The 13,779-nt window shown below is 40.8% G+C and overlaps 1 protein-coding gene across 7 annotated transcripts in view; it reads right to left on the reverse strand.

The window, feature by feature from the left end:
• The window catches only part of DMD (dystrophin), a 2,221,918-nt gene that overhangs the window by 317,094 nt on the left and 1,891,045 nt on the right, over positions 1 to 13,779 (reverse strand). For all 7 annotated transcript variants that reach the window (XM_019523954.1, XM_019523951.1, XM_019523950.1 and 4 more), the window contains one exon: positions 11,672 to 11,818. In XM_019523954.1, the coding sequence (XP_019379499.1) occupies positions 11,672 to 11,818 (147 nt within the window). The remainder of the gene's footprint in view (positions 1 to 11,671; positions 11,819 to 13,779) is intronic.

Genomic DNA, 13,779 nt, shown 5'->3' on the forward strand with positions numbered 1-13,779 from the left:
CTCCTACCCTGGGGGTCTTTAAGAGGAGGCTTGATGCCTACCTAGCTGGGATCATTTGAGGCCAGTTTTTTCTCCTGCCCAGGCAGGGGTTGGACTTGAAGATCTACAAGGTCCCTTCCGACCTTACTTCTGTTATTCTATGATTCTATGAACTGGCACTAACGCACAGTAGTACCTACGCACTTCTTTTATGTGATGATAATGTGCAGTAGACTAATTCTACTGTGAAGTAGTGTATTAGCACAGCTTTCATCATGATGCACTAATACACAGTAGAATTAATCTACTGCACTTCTAGCGTCTCATGTAGACATGCCCACTGACCATGTTCTAGGCTCTGGAGAAGGCATAGGATGAACAAGTGTAGCATAATAATATCCCATCCTTCTCTAAACTTCTATCCATAGAAAAGATGAACACACAGTATTACTATTCAAGGACCATAAGTCTTTAACATGGATGAGAGAGGAAGAACAAGGAATGACAGAAGAGGGTGTACAGAATAAGAAAATGTCAGTTATCTGATCACATAATTTAGGAGAGGGTAGGCAGAGTTCACTTCCTGTTAGCATTTTGGGGGGAATTTCCTCTGAAGGTTAAAAAACATTCTGGCGATAGAACAAAAACCCCACAATTTTTAAAAATTTACTGATTGTTAAGGTTTTGGGAGTGGGGTTTTGACTGCTGTATTATGTACTGAAATAGCTGACAGTATTTGGAGAAGAAGGTGCAAAGAGCTGGGAATCAGGATGAGACAAGGATTTTTAATCTCAATTTCTATACTGATTGGTGTTAACTCTGTGCACTTCATAGACCTAAGCACTGAGCAAGGTCATGTAGGCCACAGGCAGATTAAATGGAGGGAGTACTTGTCGCTTCTGGATACTAGTCAACTAATCTTCTATAGCTGTTTCATGTGTCTGCTCTTACTCTACCATAAGTGAATCTAAATAAGTAGTTTACCCCAGAACAAATCAACTGCAAAATGGTCATGATTTAGCCTCCATTCCTTCCAAGATAAAGAAGATACATGAAACAGTTACAATGGAACTACCTGAACTGCATAAGTCCCCTGCTCACTTATAAGTATAATGTTTTCCTCTGTACATAACCGTATTCTTGCAGCAATTTCCAGAATGAATAGGCTAAATCTAGGGGGTGGCAATGCTGTTTGTAACAAATTAGCCACAGTTCACTCTGAGTCAGGAATGGAACCAGTATTGTTAATTCACAATATTCCTCAGCTGTCTGCAAAATTGAGATATAAATAACTGGATTGTCATGCCCCTTTCTACTGGCTTTATGGGTATAGTACAGGGATAGGCAACCCCTGGCACGCGTGCCAGAGTGTGGCTTGTGAAGGCATTTTGTTTGGCACATGCGCCTCGGGGAAGCGGCTGGAGCTGCACTGCTACAACAAGGATTGGGCCCCTCATAGCTCCCCCACCATCCACCCCTGCCACGCCAACATCTTACAAATCAAGATTGTGGGTGTTTTTGGTGCTCTGCCCATAAACCTTGCTGACCCCTGGTCTAGTATCTACAGTACTCCATCATTCTTTTAGCTCAAGGAGTGCTGTAAAACTCAAGATTGATGCTGTAAAATTTAAGGTCCCAAGTTTCACCCCAACTGATGATCCATAAGGGAGATGAATGTTTCTAAATAATAGGATGTGGGGGGTTTTGTAGGGTTTTTTTAATCAGCCCCTCACAGGCCACACTAGAAGCTGTCAGTGGGACATACCTGACGTGTACTATTTTCTTCCAGATGAGCCTTACCTCATTCACTGCATGTGATGGACAGTTCTCAGGATTATGCATTAATCCTGTAGCTGTCTGTAGGTTTCCTGGTTTACCCACTGTAGAAGATAGATGGTAAGACCAGCAAGAAAATGAAGGAGGGTTTCATAACAAAGATCTTGGCTCTTTCCATAGTGTTACCACAAGAAGAATTACCATGGACGGAGTAATTCCACGTTTTCTATACAGTTTTGCTGGTATGTAGTAAATAAAGTATGAGGTGGTGATGTAGGAGAAAATATTGAACAGTCGCATGGTTCTCTGACCTCCATTTATCCTTCGGATAGTCTTGTGGAAAAGTACTATTAGTAGATTATCAGGATGCATTATGGTTGCAAGTGCAGCCTTATTTTTATGGTATTAACTATTAAATGCTTTCTTTTTAAATTTTAACATCCCTTTAAGGTAGTTTTTTATATAATTATCTGTGCATGTGTATGGTATGAAATGTATACAGAAAATGTAGGCACACACTTTGGAAGAAGAATGTAAGAAAAGATAAATTCACGTTCTATATGGTTCCTTAAAATAGGTTTTCATCAGGGCAACATGCCAACAAAAAGGAAATAAATTAGGATAACAGATTGCTAACATGAATGTTTCTTGCATCTTAAAGAGTCTCTATGCACACTTTTGAGAAAGTGAAGTTCATAATATGGAGCACAATATCACAAATATGGCTTTGAAGTACTTCTTCCTCTACTAGCATGGTTTGTTGATGATAATCATTACTGCATTATTCTACTCATCTCACATCTGCATTCTTTCAATTATTCTTCCAACATTCCACAAAGAACAATAAGAATTTTCCTTCTGATTAATTTTGGAATCTTTTTAATTTTTGACATGTAATTCATTACCAATGTTATTTAATTCTACAGCCAAGATATTTAAATTCTCCCCTTTTTAAATAATAAAAAATTTGTACGGAGAAGACCATATGAAGATTTCCACAGATGTCAAACTGCATAATCAATTAAATCATTGACAGTCCATTTAAGAACCATGGAAATTGTGGCTCTGGCAGAAATTCCACTTCTCATGAGAAACTTCTCTGCTACCAAAACTAAATGGGAAATTCAAAACTCAAAGGGAATCAAAATCTTCTACTGGGCAGATGAAACTTGTGTTTGCTAAAATAACCCAGGCTGAAAAGTACTTTGCTTTGATCAATATCTTGATTAGAAGAATAATATCTGGGTCAGAATTCTGGTGGAAACATAGGCCAAAAATCCTCCAATTTTTGTTAGATTTAGGGAGCTGACAAGTCCAGATTTTAGCAAGCAACTGAAATAAAAGACACTTTACTTACATGATAAATAAGGTTATAATACACTAGACAAAAAATTGAAAGATTTATTTCTTATTGAAAAATGAAAACGCGACTTTTTTTTATAGCTACATGTATGATATATAGTCTTCTTACATGAGAATAAAATCTGCCTTATGCAGTGTTTCCTAGACCTCCACCTACTATATTTACCTGAATACAAGACAACTTTGACTTTAAGATGACCCCCTAGAAATTATCTTCTAGACATGGAAAATGTATAAATTTGTTATAAATATAGCAAATATATAGCAAACATGGGGAGGCAGCAGTAAGCAGTTTGACCCTTATCTCTGCCCTCCCCACAACTTGTTCCTCCTGCTGCCTCCTTTATCCCTCATCCCTGTGTACCCCAATACCTTGTCCCACTGGAATCTTCCCCTGATGCCTACCTTCACCCCATGCCTGGCCCCCTGCAGTGCCTGCATCCCCTGCCACTTCCCCTTGTCTGTACCACCCTACAGTGCCCGAGTCCCTGATGCCTGTCCCACTCTGTAATGCCTGGAACTCCTGCTGCCTCCCTACCCTTGTGCCTGTACTCCCTGGCACATGTTCCTCCTGCTGCATGCCCTTCTTACCCTCTGCCCCCACCAGCCCCACCAATTTACTATCAGTCACGGCTCAGGCCCTGGTCTGGCCTGGGCCATGGAACGCATGGTAGCTCTGGACCTGGTCTTGCCATGCAGCAGCAGTTGCAGTGGTGGACTCCAGCCTCCAGAGCTGCTGGCACTCTTGTCACTGCTATGTGGCTGGGACAGGGGCAGAGCTAACATGTGCTCCATCCCGTAGGCCAGACTGGGACTGGAGCTACAACTGACAGTACGTGGCAGGAGAGGCAGGACACTGGGGGGGTGGTGAAGAGGGAAGGGCAAAAGCTGGAGGATGCAGGTCGGGGGGAGAGGGGAGTGGTTGTAGTTCTTATATATCAACCCTGAACCTGGATGAGGGTCAGAGTTGGGACTGCAGCAGTCCCCTGACCTCACCACTATCCTGCATTCAAGTCCAAGATGAGGGGTTCCCCCCACGCATGTTGAATGGGAGGAAAAACCCTCATCTTGGACTGGAGTAAATTTGATACAGTATTTACTTTCCACTTTAATAACCCTTCAGTACATTTACAGCTTAAATGGAAACACAGATCATTTCCAGCAATGCAGTATACCAAGATGCTTAAAATAGACTCTGTGTTCATGCACGTGAATTTTGGCCAGCACTATAGGACGAAATCCTTATTCAATATTACACCTTGGGTGCAGTGCTGTAGAATCAAAAAAAATGACTTAGAATCACTTTTGACACAAGGGGATATAATTGATCATGTACAAATCTTGATGATGCGATTTACATTTTAAATAATGCTAAGACTGATAAACTCCTATTGAAATCAATGAAAGCAGGTCTGAGCAGAAAACAAACAAGACAGACCAGGGGATTTGGCTCAATTTTAGAGAAAGGATTTGTTTTTGTCCAATTTTGAGGACTGATTTCTCATTCCAGATTTTTATCCTCAATTCCATTTCAGGATTAGCATCACACTTTTTTTCTTATATTGTGTTTGGGTACCGCTGCTCCATCAATTAGAACAGAAGTGGCTAAAATTTTCAGTTGTACCTATATGAAAGTGAGGACCTCAGGCCACCTTCTTGGTGTGAAAACCTGGCTCCATTGAAGACATCAAGTTTTTGTCATGATTTACATCATGTTGGCCTTTAAACTCTCCATTGCTCTGCAAAATAGAAATAATCACGTTCACCTATTTACCTCACAGGTTGTTGACAGGGTCAGTAAGAATTTGTGAAAGACCTTAAAGGTGCCCTTTTAAATATAATTACAATGCTCTTTATTACATTATATCTATCCTAGGGTTCATCACAGGACACATGAGCAGAATACCAATGGTACTCAGAACCTAAGGGAAAGAATGTGAGTTTAAAGGCACTGCCAACAGAGGTTAGCCTACAGCTTCTACCACTTCTCTAGGGGCTCCTGCAGGTATGGCACCTAAGAAACATACTGAGGGGAGAAAATACTCTCTACCAAGATACAATATATGGTCCCAGTACTTCATTCAAGCTTTCACTCTACCTCTTATTCTAATTTTCTATAAAAACCCAAGGAATCTAGCATTGCTGTCAGTGCAGGAGTGCCCTGGGACTTTGTACACAAGGGACAGAAGGGGCGAAAAGTATTCTGGAATTGGGTATAATTCTCCTTACACACAATCTTCCAGCATATCAATGAAGGACTAGGCCCATCTTAGCTCTAAGTTGTTATTACTCAGTTTATTCAGTCTAACATCTTGGCTTGCATAGGGCGATACAATACTGCCCTTCTTCTGGACAGATACAAGTCTACAGAGCTTTTGTTATTGAATTACAATCCCCCATATACAATTCAATCCAAATGTTACAATTAAAATGAAACTTTCTGTCTATGCAATTTGAGAGTCTCTACTTAAATTTCCCCTTTGTGCATGAAGTATAGCTTCTATCATGCTTTTGTTTTATTTGTGGTTTATTACAAATAATTCATTATGACTTCATCCTGAATAAAGAACAGGCAAAAGGTGTTGATTTAGCTCACTATCAACCCTCCAGAACCCTGAGGTGTAGACGTTTTCCTGAACGTGTCAATTATTTTATAATCCCAGAGTATTCACCTTTTACCCTGAATCAGGCTTGTATCTGATGTTCCAATTCAAAAAGGGCTCACACATAGACTAGGGACAGACATTTAAAAAGCCGGAGCCTGAATTCATTCAATTGTTGCAGGTCAGTCTTGCAAGTGAATAGACATTCACTTTCAATTCTGGAAATGCAGGCACATGCCTCTAGTGGCTCAGGCTAGAAGCCGGGGGGCGGGGGGGCACTAGCTAGAGCAGTCCTCCCTTCTCTTCGGCAGCAGCTACAAAGCTGTAGGGAAGCTGACACCCCTGCCGCTGCTGCACCATGCTGTGCTGCCCCGCTCACTCTGCTGGGGGACATGGAGTGGGTAGAAGGCAGCGCAGCTGGAGCCAGAGCTTCATGTGCTGGGCTGAAGCCACAGGGCCAAGGCTCTCTCCGCCCCAAGTGGCGCTGCAGGGGCTGGTCTGGCCATGTACCCGCCCTTGCTTCCACTAGAGAGCAGAGGGGCAGGGCCAGCCCTGTTCTCTGGAGCAGACAGCACAGCTCTGCCCAGGGCTGGAAAGCATACTGAATGCTGAGGGACTCTGGTTTAACTTAAAGCAGGAATGGGTCTGGGATAGAAGTTGCTTAAACTGGTTTGACCCAGTTAAGTCTGATGCTACATTCAACCAGGTTTATCTTAAATCAGTGTTGGCCATTTTGAAACTGGCTTATGTGCACTGAACTTATGTTCTGTTACAGGTTTAAATTGGTTTCTGATCACTTACACTGGTCTGTGTGTAACTTTTGTCCTTAGCCATGAAGGGCAAATAAATAGATTCATAGATGCTACGGTCGGAAGGGACCTCAGTAGATCATCGAGTCCAACCCCTTGCCCTGGGCAGGAAAGAGTGCTGGGGTCAGATGACCCCATCCAGATGCCTATCCAGCCTTCTTTTAAAGCCCCACAAGGTAGGGGAGAGCACCACCTCCCTTGGAAGCCCATTCCAAGTTTTGGCCACCCTTACTGTGAAAAAGTTTTTCCTGATATCTAGCCTAAATTTGCTCTCTGTCACTTTGTGACCATTGTTCTTTGTTACCCCAGGAGGTGCCCTGGTGAACAGAGTGTCTCCAGTTCCTTGCTGTGCCCCACTAATGAATTTGTAGGCGGCCACAGGATCACCTCTCAGCCTTCTCTTGAGGAGGCTGAAGAGATCCAGGTCCCTTAGTTTCTCCTCATAGGGCTTGACCTGTAAACCCTTAACCATAAGAGTGGCCCTCCTCTGGACCCTCTCAAGGTTATACACATCCTTCTTAAAGTATGGCACCCAGAACTGGATGCAATACTCCAACTGCGGCCTGACCAATGCCGCATAGAGGGGAAGTATTACGGTATAAATCTGCATCTCTAAGACAGAAATGCAAGGCACTCCTTTCTGCAGAGCTCTAATCAACACACCATCTGCATTCTAATAGCCCAGGTCTATTGGAAGCATGGAGGATGCGAGTACAAGAGCTTGATTGAAGGGTTCAAAACAAATGACTTGTGGGATGAATTTCACTTGTCTCTATCCACAAATGTGCATAAGCAAATAGCATTTTTATCTTATGTTTTCTCATTCGAGATTTAAAAGCTCGAGTAATTTAAAATTAGAAAATTAATCATTTGCACAATGTTTTCACTTAATGGATTGATGGCAGTCTATATTCTTGGAGCCATGAATATCTCAGATTGCTCTGACTGATTAAATAACTTGGTTTAATATTTTGCTCCAAGACTGCTTGAGCGTACACTCAATGCAAAAGCTTGTCCTCATAAGTTTGAATTTCCATAATTACTCAGGCACATGCCTTTAAAGTTCATTTTCTGCAAGCATTTTTGTCAAAAATACTCCATTGTTTGCATGTTTGCAGACACTGAACATAACAGGCACATAGAAAGGAAAGAATGTAAAGGTATAAAATATTCACAGGGAATATTTTCAGCATTCAACTTTTACTCAGTGCTATTCTCTGGTATGTATCAACAGACATTCTCTGTTGGGTCAGGGGAGCAGGGAGTGTGGGGCTGGTGGGGGAATCAAGCTCCATTTTGGAACCGATGCAGCTGAGGAGCTGCCTGCCTGCAGTCTGTTTCCCCGAGCCCAGCCCCACCACCACAGCTCCAGTGCTCTGCAGGATGGCAGGGGGAAAAGGGTGGGGGTGGGGGGGAAGTAGCAGGCTGGGGTTCGCCTGGCTGAGCTGAAGTAGAAGCGGATGGATTGGAGCCTCCCCCTGAGTCAGAGTGCTCCAATCCACCCATCCTCACTCCAGCTCAGGCTCAGCCTGCAGCTCCCTTCCCTTCACTTCTCCCCCTGCCATCCTGCAGACAGCAGCAGGGGTGAGGCTGGGCTGCATCAGCCCACCCCCGCTCACGTGCAGGGACTTACAGAAGTTAATGAAGGTGCTCCGCTTTGGAGTGCCTTCATCTGAACCCTCATGTAATGAGGGTTAATTTGTCACACTATCGAGCACGTTTAAAGAGTTCTGCAGCCATGCCCTTCTATCAGAGCATGGCTGTAAACTGCTTGCAAGGGACGAATTGCACAACAAATACCACTTCTGTCAGTGCCTCTATAGTTTCACTGGGCCTGATTCTTCATTGTTTTATACCTCACATAATGATGTATACCCTGCTAGAGAGGATCAGTTCTACCACTGCTTTGTATCCATAGGCAGGGAAAGGCTTTGCTATTTTACTAATAAATAAATAGGACACAGAATCCATGTAAGATTTTAGATTAAATGGGTATTGGAGTATTTGATATTTTTATCCTGGCTTCATTGAGGTACCTGTGATAATCCAGCAAAGCAGGTATCACTTTCACTCTTGTATTAATAACAAAATTGAGGAAGAAATACTCCTAGACCTCCCCATGAGATTACTACTCAGTATTAATTCTGATTTGGTAAGGCTTATGAATCTCACTTGCATGTATTAAGGAATGGATGTACCCCCTCCTGATGAAAAAACCATAGAAGCAACTGTTCTTATAGTATCTATAACATATTGTGGGAAATGGAAACAGTTTTTCAGTGATATTCTTTTGATAGCAATCATATTATAAGTTACCCTTTTTTGGAAAGGGCAGCACATAAATCAACACACACACACACACAAAACGTACTGCACACAAATAAAATAATAGTGCAAACATCACCAGATCCAGACTTTACTCATCATAGGAACAAAAGACTAAACCCAACGCATATAATACAAAAAACAAAAAGTACCATTTAGGTATAAATTCAGTGAAGATAGGTCCTGGAAGCAGATTGGTCTCTGTTACTGAAACTCAGCCTTTCATTTTATTCCAATGTTGCTTGGATTCTTCCCTTGAGACATATTTAAAGATATGTGGGAATATTTTTATTCTGTTCTTTACTATGAGAATACCACTGCACTTATTTAGGTAAATATGAGAAAACAGAAAAATATGGCTATGGCTCCCAATGGCTTACAGATCGTTTGGCTCCTACATTCCACCCTGACACACTTAGCTTCAATTAAACAGTCAGATTAGGTGAAAGCTGATTTTCCAAATACTGTAATTACATAAGTGAAGGTTGTAATACACAGCTGTGAATAAAAATACTGGCACAAAGAAGCATATACAGAAATCCTTAATTTTCTGCAACCTACTTGTCCAAGATACAGCATATGCTCCCAAACACCTCAGTCAAGCTCCCATTCTAACTTTCTATACACCATCCCAGAGAATCGAGCCAAGGACACAGTTATACAGCATCAAAACATGCGCCTTTTTCCTCTCTTGTTTCTAAACCATCTCTTATGATCACCTCTCTCATGCCACCTTCTAGAATGCCTTGGGTGAGGTCATATTTCACTGGAAAGTATAACAGATCCAGGGATGGTGCGTGTGTGTTGCGGTCACACTTCCTTTGTGTAGTACACATGCAGTGAAGTTTCTGGCATAGATAGCTCTAGTCTTGGGCTCTGGTCTTTGTCACCAGTCTCACCTCTTGTGCCAGTGAGTTCTCTGCCACACACCCATTTTCAAAATCTTAAATTTGCAGGCACTTTACTCTTGAGCCCATTCCTTTTGCTTTCCAAAATTCTGGTGACCCACTTAACAAATTTCACTTGTTTCACAAATTCCACATGGGAGCTTGGAACGATGTAGAACTGCTGAATTTGGTTTAAATGTCACTGCTAATCATATTTTATTTAAACTTCCTTGGCCCGTGCATCTAAATTTCTCCTGTTAAGGCTTGTATGAAGACAGCCAGTCTAGCCTTTGTGATATCTTCATACAACTGTTTAGAGACATTACAGTTTGTCAAATAGAACAGTATTTGCCTCTGGAAATAGAGTGTATAAATGTTAATTAGGCAAGTATTTCAAATCATTCCTAACCAGTTGCACCGAGTGAGTAATATTAATGGTTTGGCCAAAAGAGGCACCTCACCATAACCCATGCCTGGCTATCATGCATACCAAGTATTCATTTCTCTGTGATGGGTAGATTGAAAAGGAGGTGGGATCAGAGGATCAAATGGACTGGAACCTGCAAGATAGTTAGCCAGAGAGGCAGATGAAGGTGCAATGTTAGCATGAGTAGCCAGAAAAGAGTGGGGAAAGATTCCTGAACCCAGGAAGTCACCATCCGGGTAAGACACTAAAGCAGAGACTAAGTGGAGTATCTTGTGGGAGCTAAAGCAACAATAAGATAATTTGTTAGATATCCTGGCTAAATGCTATAGTGACATACTGCATTGCTATTTGTTGCAGACCATCTGTCAGTCTCAATCAAAGTAGCACTGGGACAGTTAAAAGCAGGACAGGGTTTCTATGCTCCATGAAAGTTTGGATTCTTTAGATAATACGAGCAATTTACATGATTATGCGGCTTATTAACCTTACCGTCTACTTCCACATTTTGGCAATACTTCTTTTAAAGAAATGCACTGACTTTATTTCTCACAGACTATCAGGACTATATTGCTATGTGTGCACACATACAGATATACAAGTATCCCACAAATTTCGGATGGAATCCTGGGCACAGAGTTAGAACACTTCTATTATACATGCACATTAGACAGCTTTATTGCAAAATATTGCAGAGTAACTAAAGACTTAAATGGATATACACATCTGTAAAATAACAGCCACACTAAAATATTTTCAATATTTAAATCTTTCATTTATATTTCATGTTCATTTTGACTTGATAAAATATTTTAATTCTTTTTCTGCTTTAAAAGCCAGTTCATAAAATCCACCTTTATGATGAATTTAACAGCCCTACAAAATACCTTACTACAAAAAAACTTCAATGAATATAATGCTTTGTAATTTTATATTTGATTCTACAGGTGTGATTTTCATACACGCACTACACAGGATAACTAAATTCCCTCAAGAAAGTACTTAAAATTAAATGTCCTTGAGTCATTTAAACATAAAGGAAAAGAACTAGAGTTGTAAAAGTAAACTCCCTAAATTCGCTCTTCCATATGCAGCACAAAAGGTCTGTAAAGAAAAACTATATATGCAAGGGCAAGGGAAATTGCCATACAATATGACAGAACATTGTTTGCAACAAAAATTATTTTTAAGGTGAGGAAATTATTTAGTTACTTTTACTTGCATGTGAGTCTTGTGCTACAGATCTACAATTAACAGGATTAACTTCACTAAGTTTCTGAGAAAGTATGGTGGTTCAGGGACACAGAAATCTAAAAAGAAAAAAAAATACCAAACGAGTTTAACTTCTTCCTCAAAAAATGACATTATGCAAACTTTTTTTGTACCATGTTCATTTTCCATTGCATTCCCCTAACCTTTCTTCATTGCTCCTCCACGGGGAAAAAATACACAAGAAAAAATAATTCACCCGAGCAAAGATGTCAAAATTGATCAAGACAATTTTACCTTCAGGAGCTTCCACCTAGTATTCAGGTCTTCTAGGCAGTTGATATTATATTGAGAAAGCTGGATATCAGAGGAAGGGAAACGGTGAGCCAGATCATTTACATGATTCACGTTGTCTTTAAGAGGTGCAAGTTCTGCTTGGTAAGCCTGTGTGAATCAAACATAAACAAAGTTTGGTATAACCAACATCCTTCAAAAATTATGCACTCTACTTTCCCATAACTGAACATGAGAAGTTCCAAGTCTTAAACTGAAAGAAAAAGATACACTGATCACAGGATCATATACCCTGGGTTTTATTATGCTTTACTGGCAAAGCTCTGCATTTATATGGTTGGATCTACATTAAAACCACCAGTGGGGTTTTGCTTACTCTACCAAATTTTCAGGCAAGGCTTCTAGTAAGCAGGAAACACAGCGGTTGCTGCATCCCCACCCTCTGAATGTGTACTGTGTTGCCCACCACAGCAGGCCAGTATGTTAAAAGCATAATTATTTGAGGTTGATAATGCTGTGATACTACTACAGAGAATAGAAGCTCTGTTTTTTCAGTACTTTGGGAGAAATTCTGGCTATAGTAAAATCAATTGTAAAGTCATCGATGTCAATGAGACCACAGTTTCATCTAATTTGCCTGTGCATAAGAAGAGAGTACAGGCATACCTCGGAGATATTGCGGGTTCAGTTCCAGACCACCGCAATAAAGCGAATATCGCAATAAAGCGAGTCACATGAATTTTTTGGTTTCCCAGTGCATATAAAAGTTATGTTTACACTATACTGTAGTCTATTAAGTGTGCAATAGCATTATGTCTAAAAAAACAATGTACCACAGAGACATGAAGTGAGCAAATGCTGTTGGAAAAATGGCGCCGATGGAAAAATGGCGCCGATAGACTTCCTCGATGCAGGGTTGCCACAAACCTTCAATTTGTAAAAAACCCAATATCTGCGAAGCACAATAAAGCAAAGTGCAATAAAACGAGGTATGCCTGTATAGGCAGAAAAGCACTTTGTCACATCTGCTCCCCTTTCCATGCAGAGGCAGGAACATTCTGTATTTTATTATAAATTCTTCATTTTTTATTAAGAAAAAATTATAATACATGTCATAAGATTACCTCAAAAGCTACTCATAACAATGATATGACCATTATTCTGACAATTTCATGTAATGTTTTTAACAGTCATGTCTATGAAAGCCTAGAGAAATTACTTCCAAGTACCTTTATTTCAAACCATGGAAAATAAATTTGAGGATGCTCCCAAAGTACATTTAATATACTCTCAAAGCACTGCTGCATGGACACGATACAATGCATCATGGTGCTCCAGGGAAGAGAGGAATTTCTATGCAGGTATTCGAAACAGTTGCAATGTTTCATATCTGTCTTACCTAAGGAGACATTTATGGATTTTTAACATGATACATTGCATCAAAATGTACCAACCAGCTATTTCTAAGGGACAAATTCTGTCATTTTCAGGAGTACTTTAGGTAATATGATGTCTGCACACAAGGATAAGATAATTTACTTGGCTTATTAGCCTTGCTTTACAGCAATAAGGAGAATTTGTTTCTTTTTGCATTTTGCTATGTAGATCAGATATGGCCTCTACCTCATTTTGGATCAAAGAAAAACCATCAGAAGACCTTTAACTAATCTCTTTACTTTATATGTGAAAATTATCCAATGACTACTCAATATCTGACCGAAACTCAAGTATCCTAACACGCTAACATTACTTAAGACACTATGATGACGAGGTCAAACGGTCATAAACTACTGCGAGACTGTTTCAGGCTGGACATAAGGAAGAATTTCATTACTGTCCAAGCCCCCAAGGTCTGGAACAGCCTGCCATTGGAGGTGGTTCAAGCACCTACATTGAACACCTTCAAGAGCAAATTGGATGCTTATCTTGCTGGGATCCTATGACCCCAGCTGACTTCCTGCCCTTTGGGTGGGGGGATGGACTCGATGATCTTCTGAGGTCCCTTCCAGCCCTAATGTCTATGAAATCTATGAAACCTGCACCTGTGCCTCTTCACTCACTGCTAGGGCTCTTTCCCTAGCAGTTTCCTCTCTTTACAAGGAGCATGGCAC

Source organism: Gavialis gangeticus, unplaced genomic scaffold (assembly GCF_001723915.1).
Source record: "Gavialis gangeticus isolate Ggan-Ray unplaced genomic scaffold, GavGan_comp1, whole genome shotgun sequence".
In the NCBI taxonomy this organism is placed as follows: domain Eukaryota; kingdom Metazoa; phylum Chordata; order Crocodylia; family Gavialidae; genus Gavialis; species Gavialis gangeticus.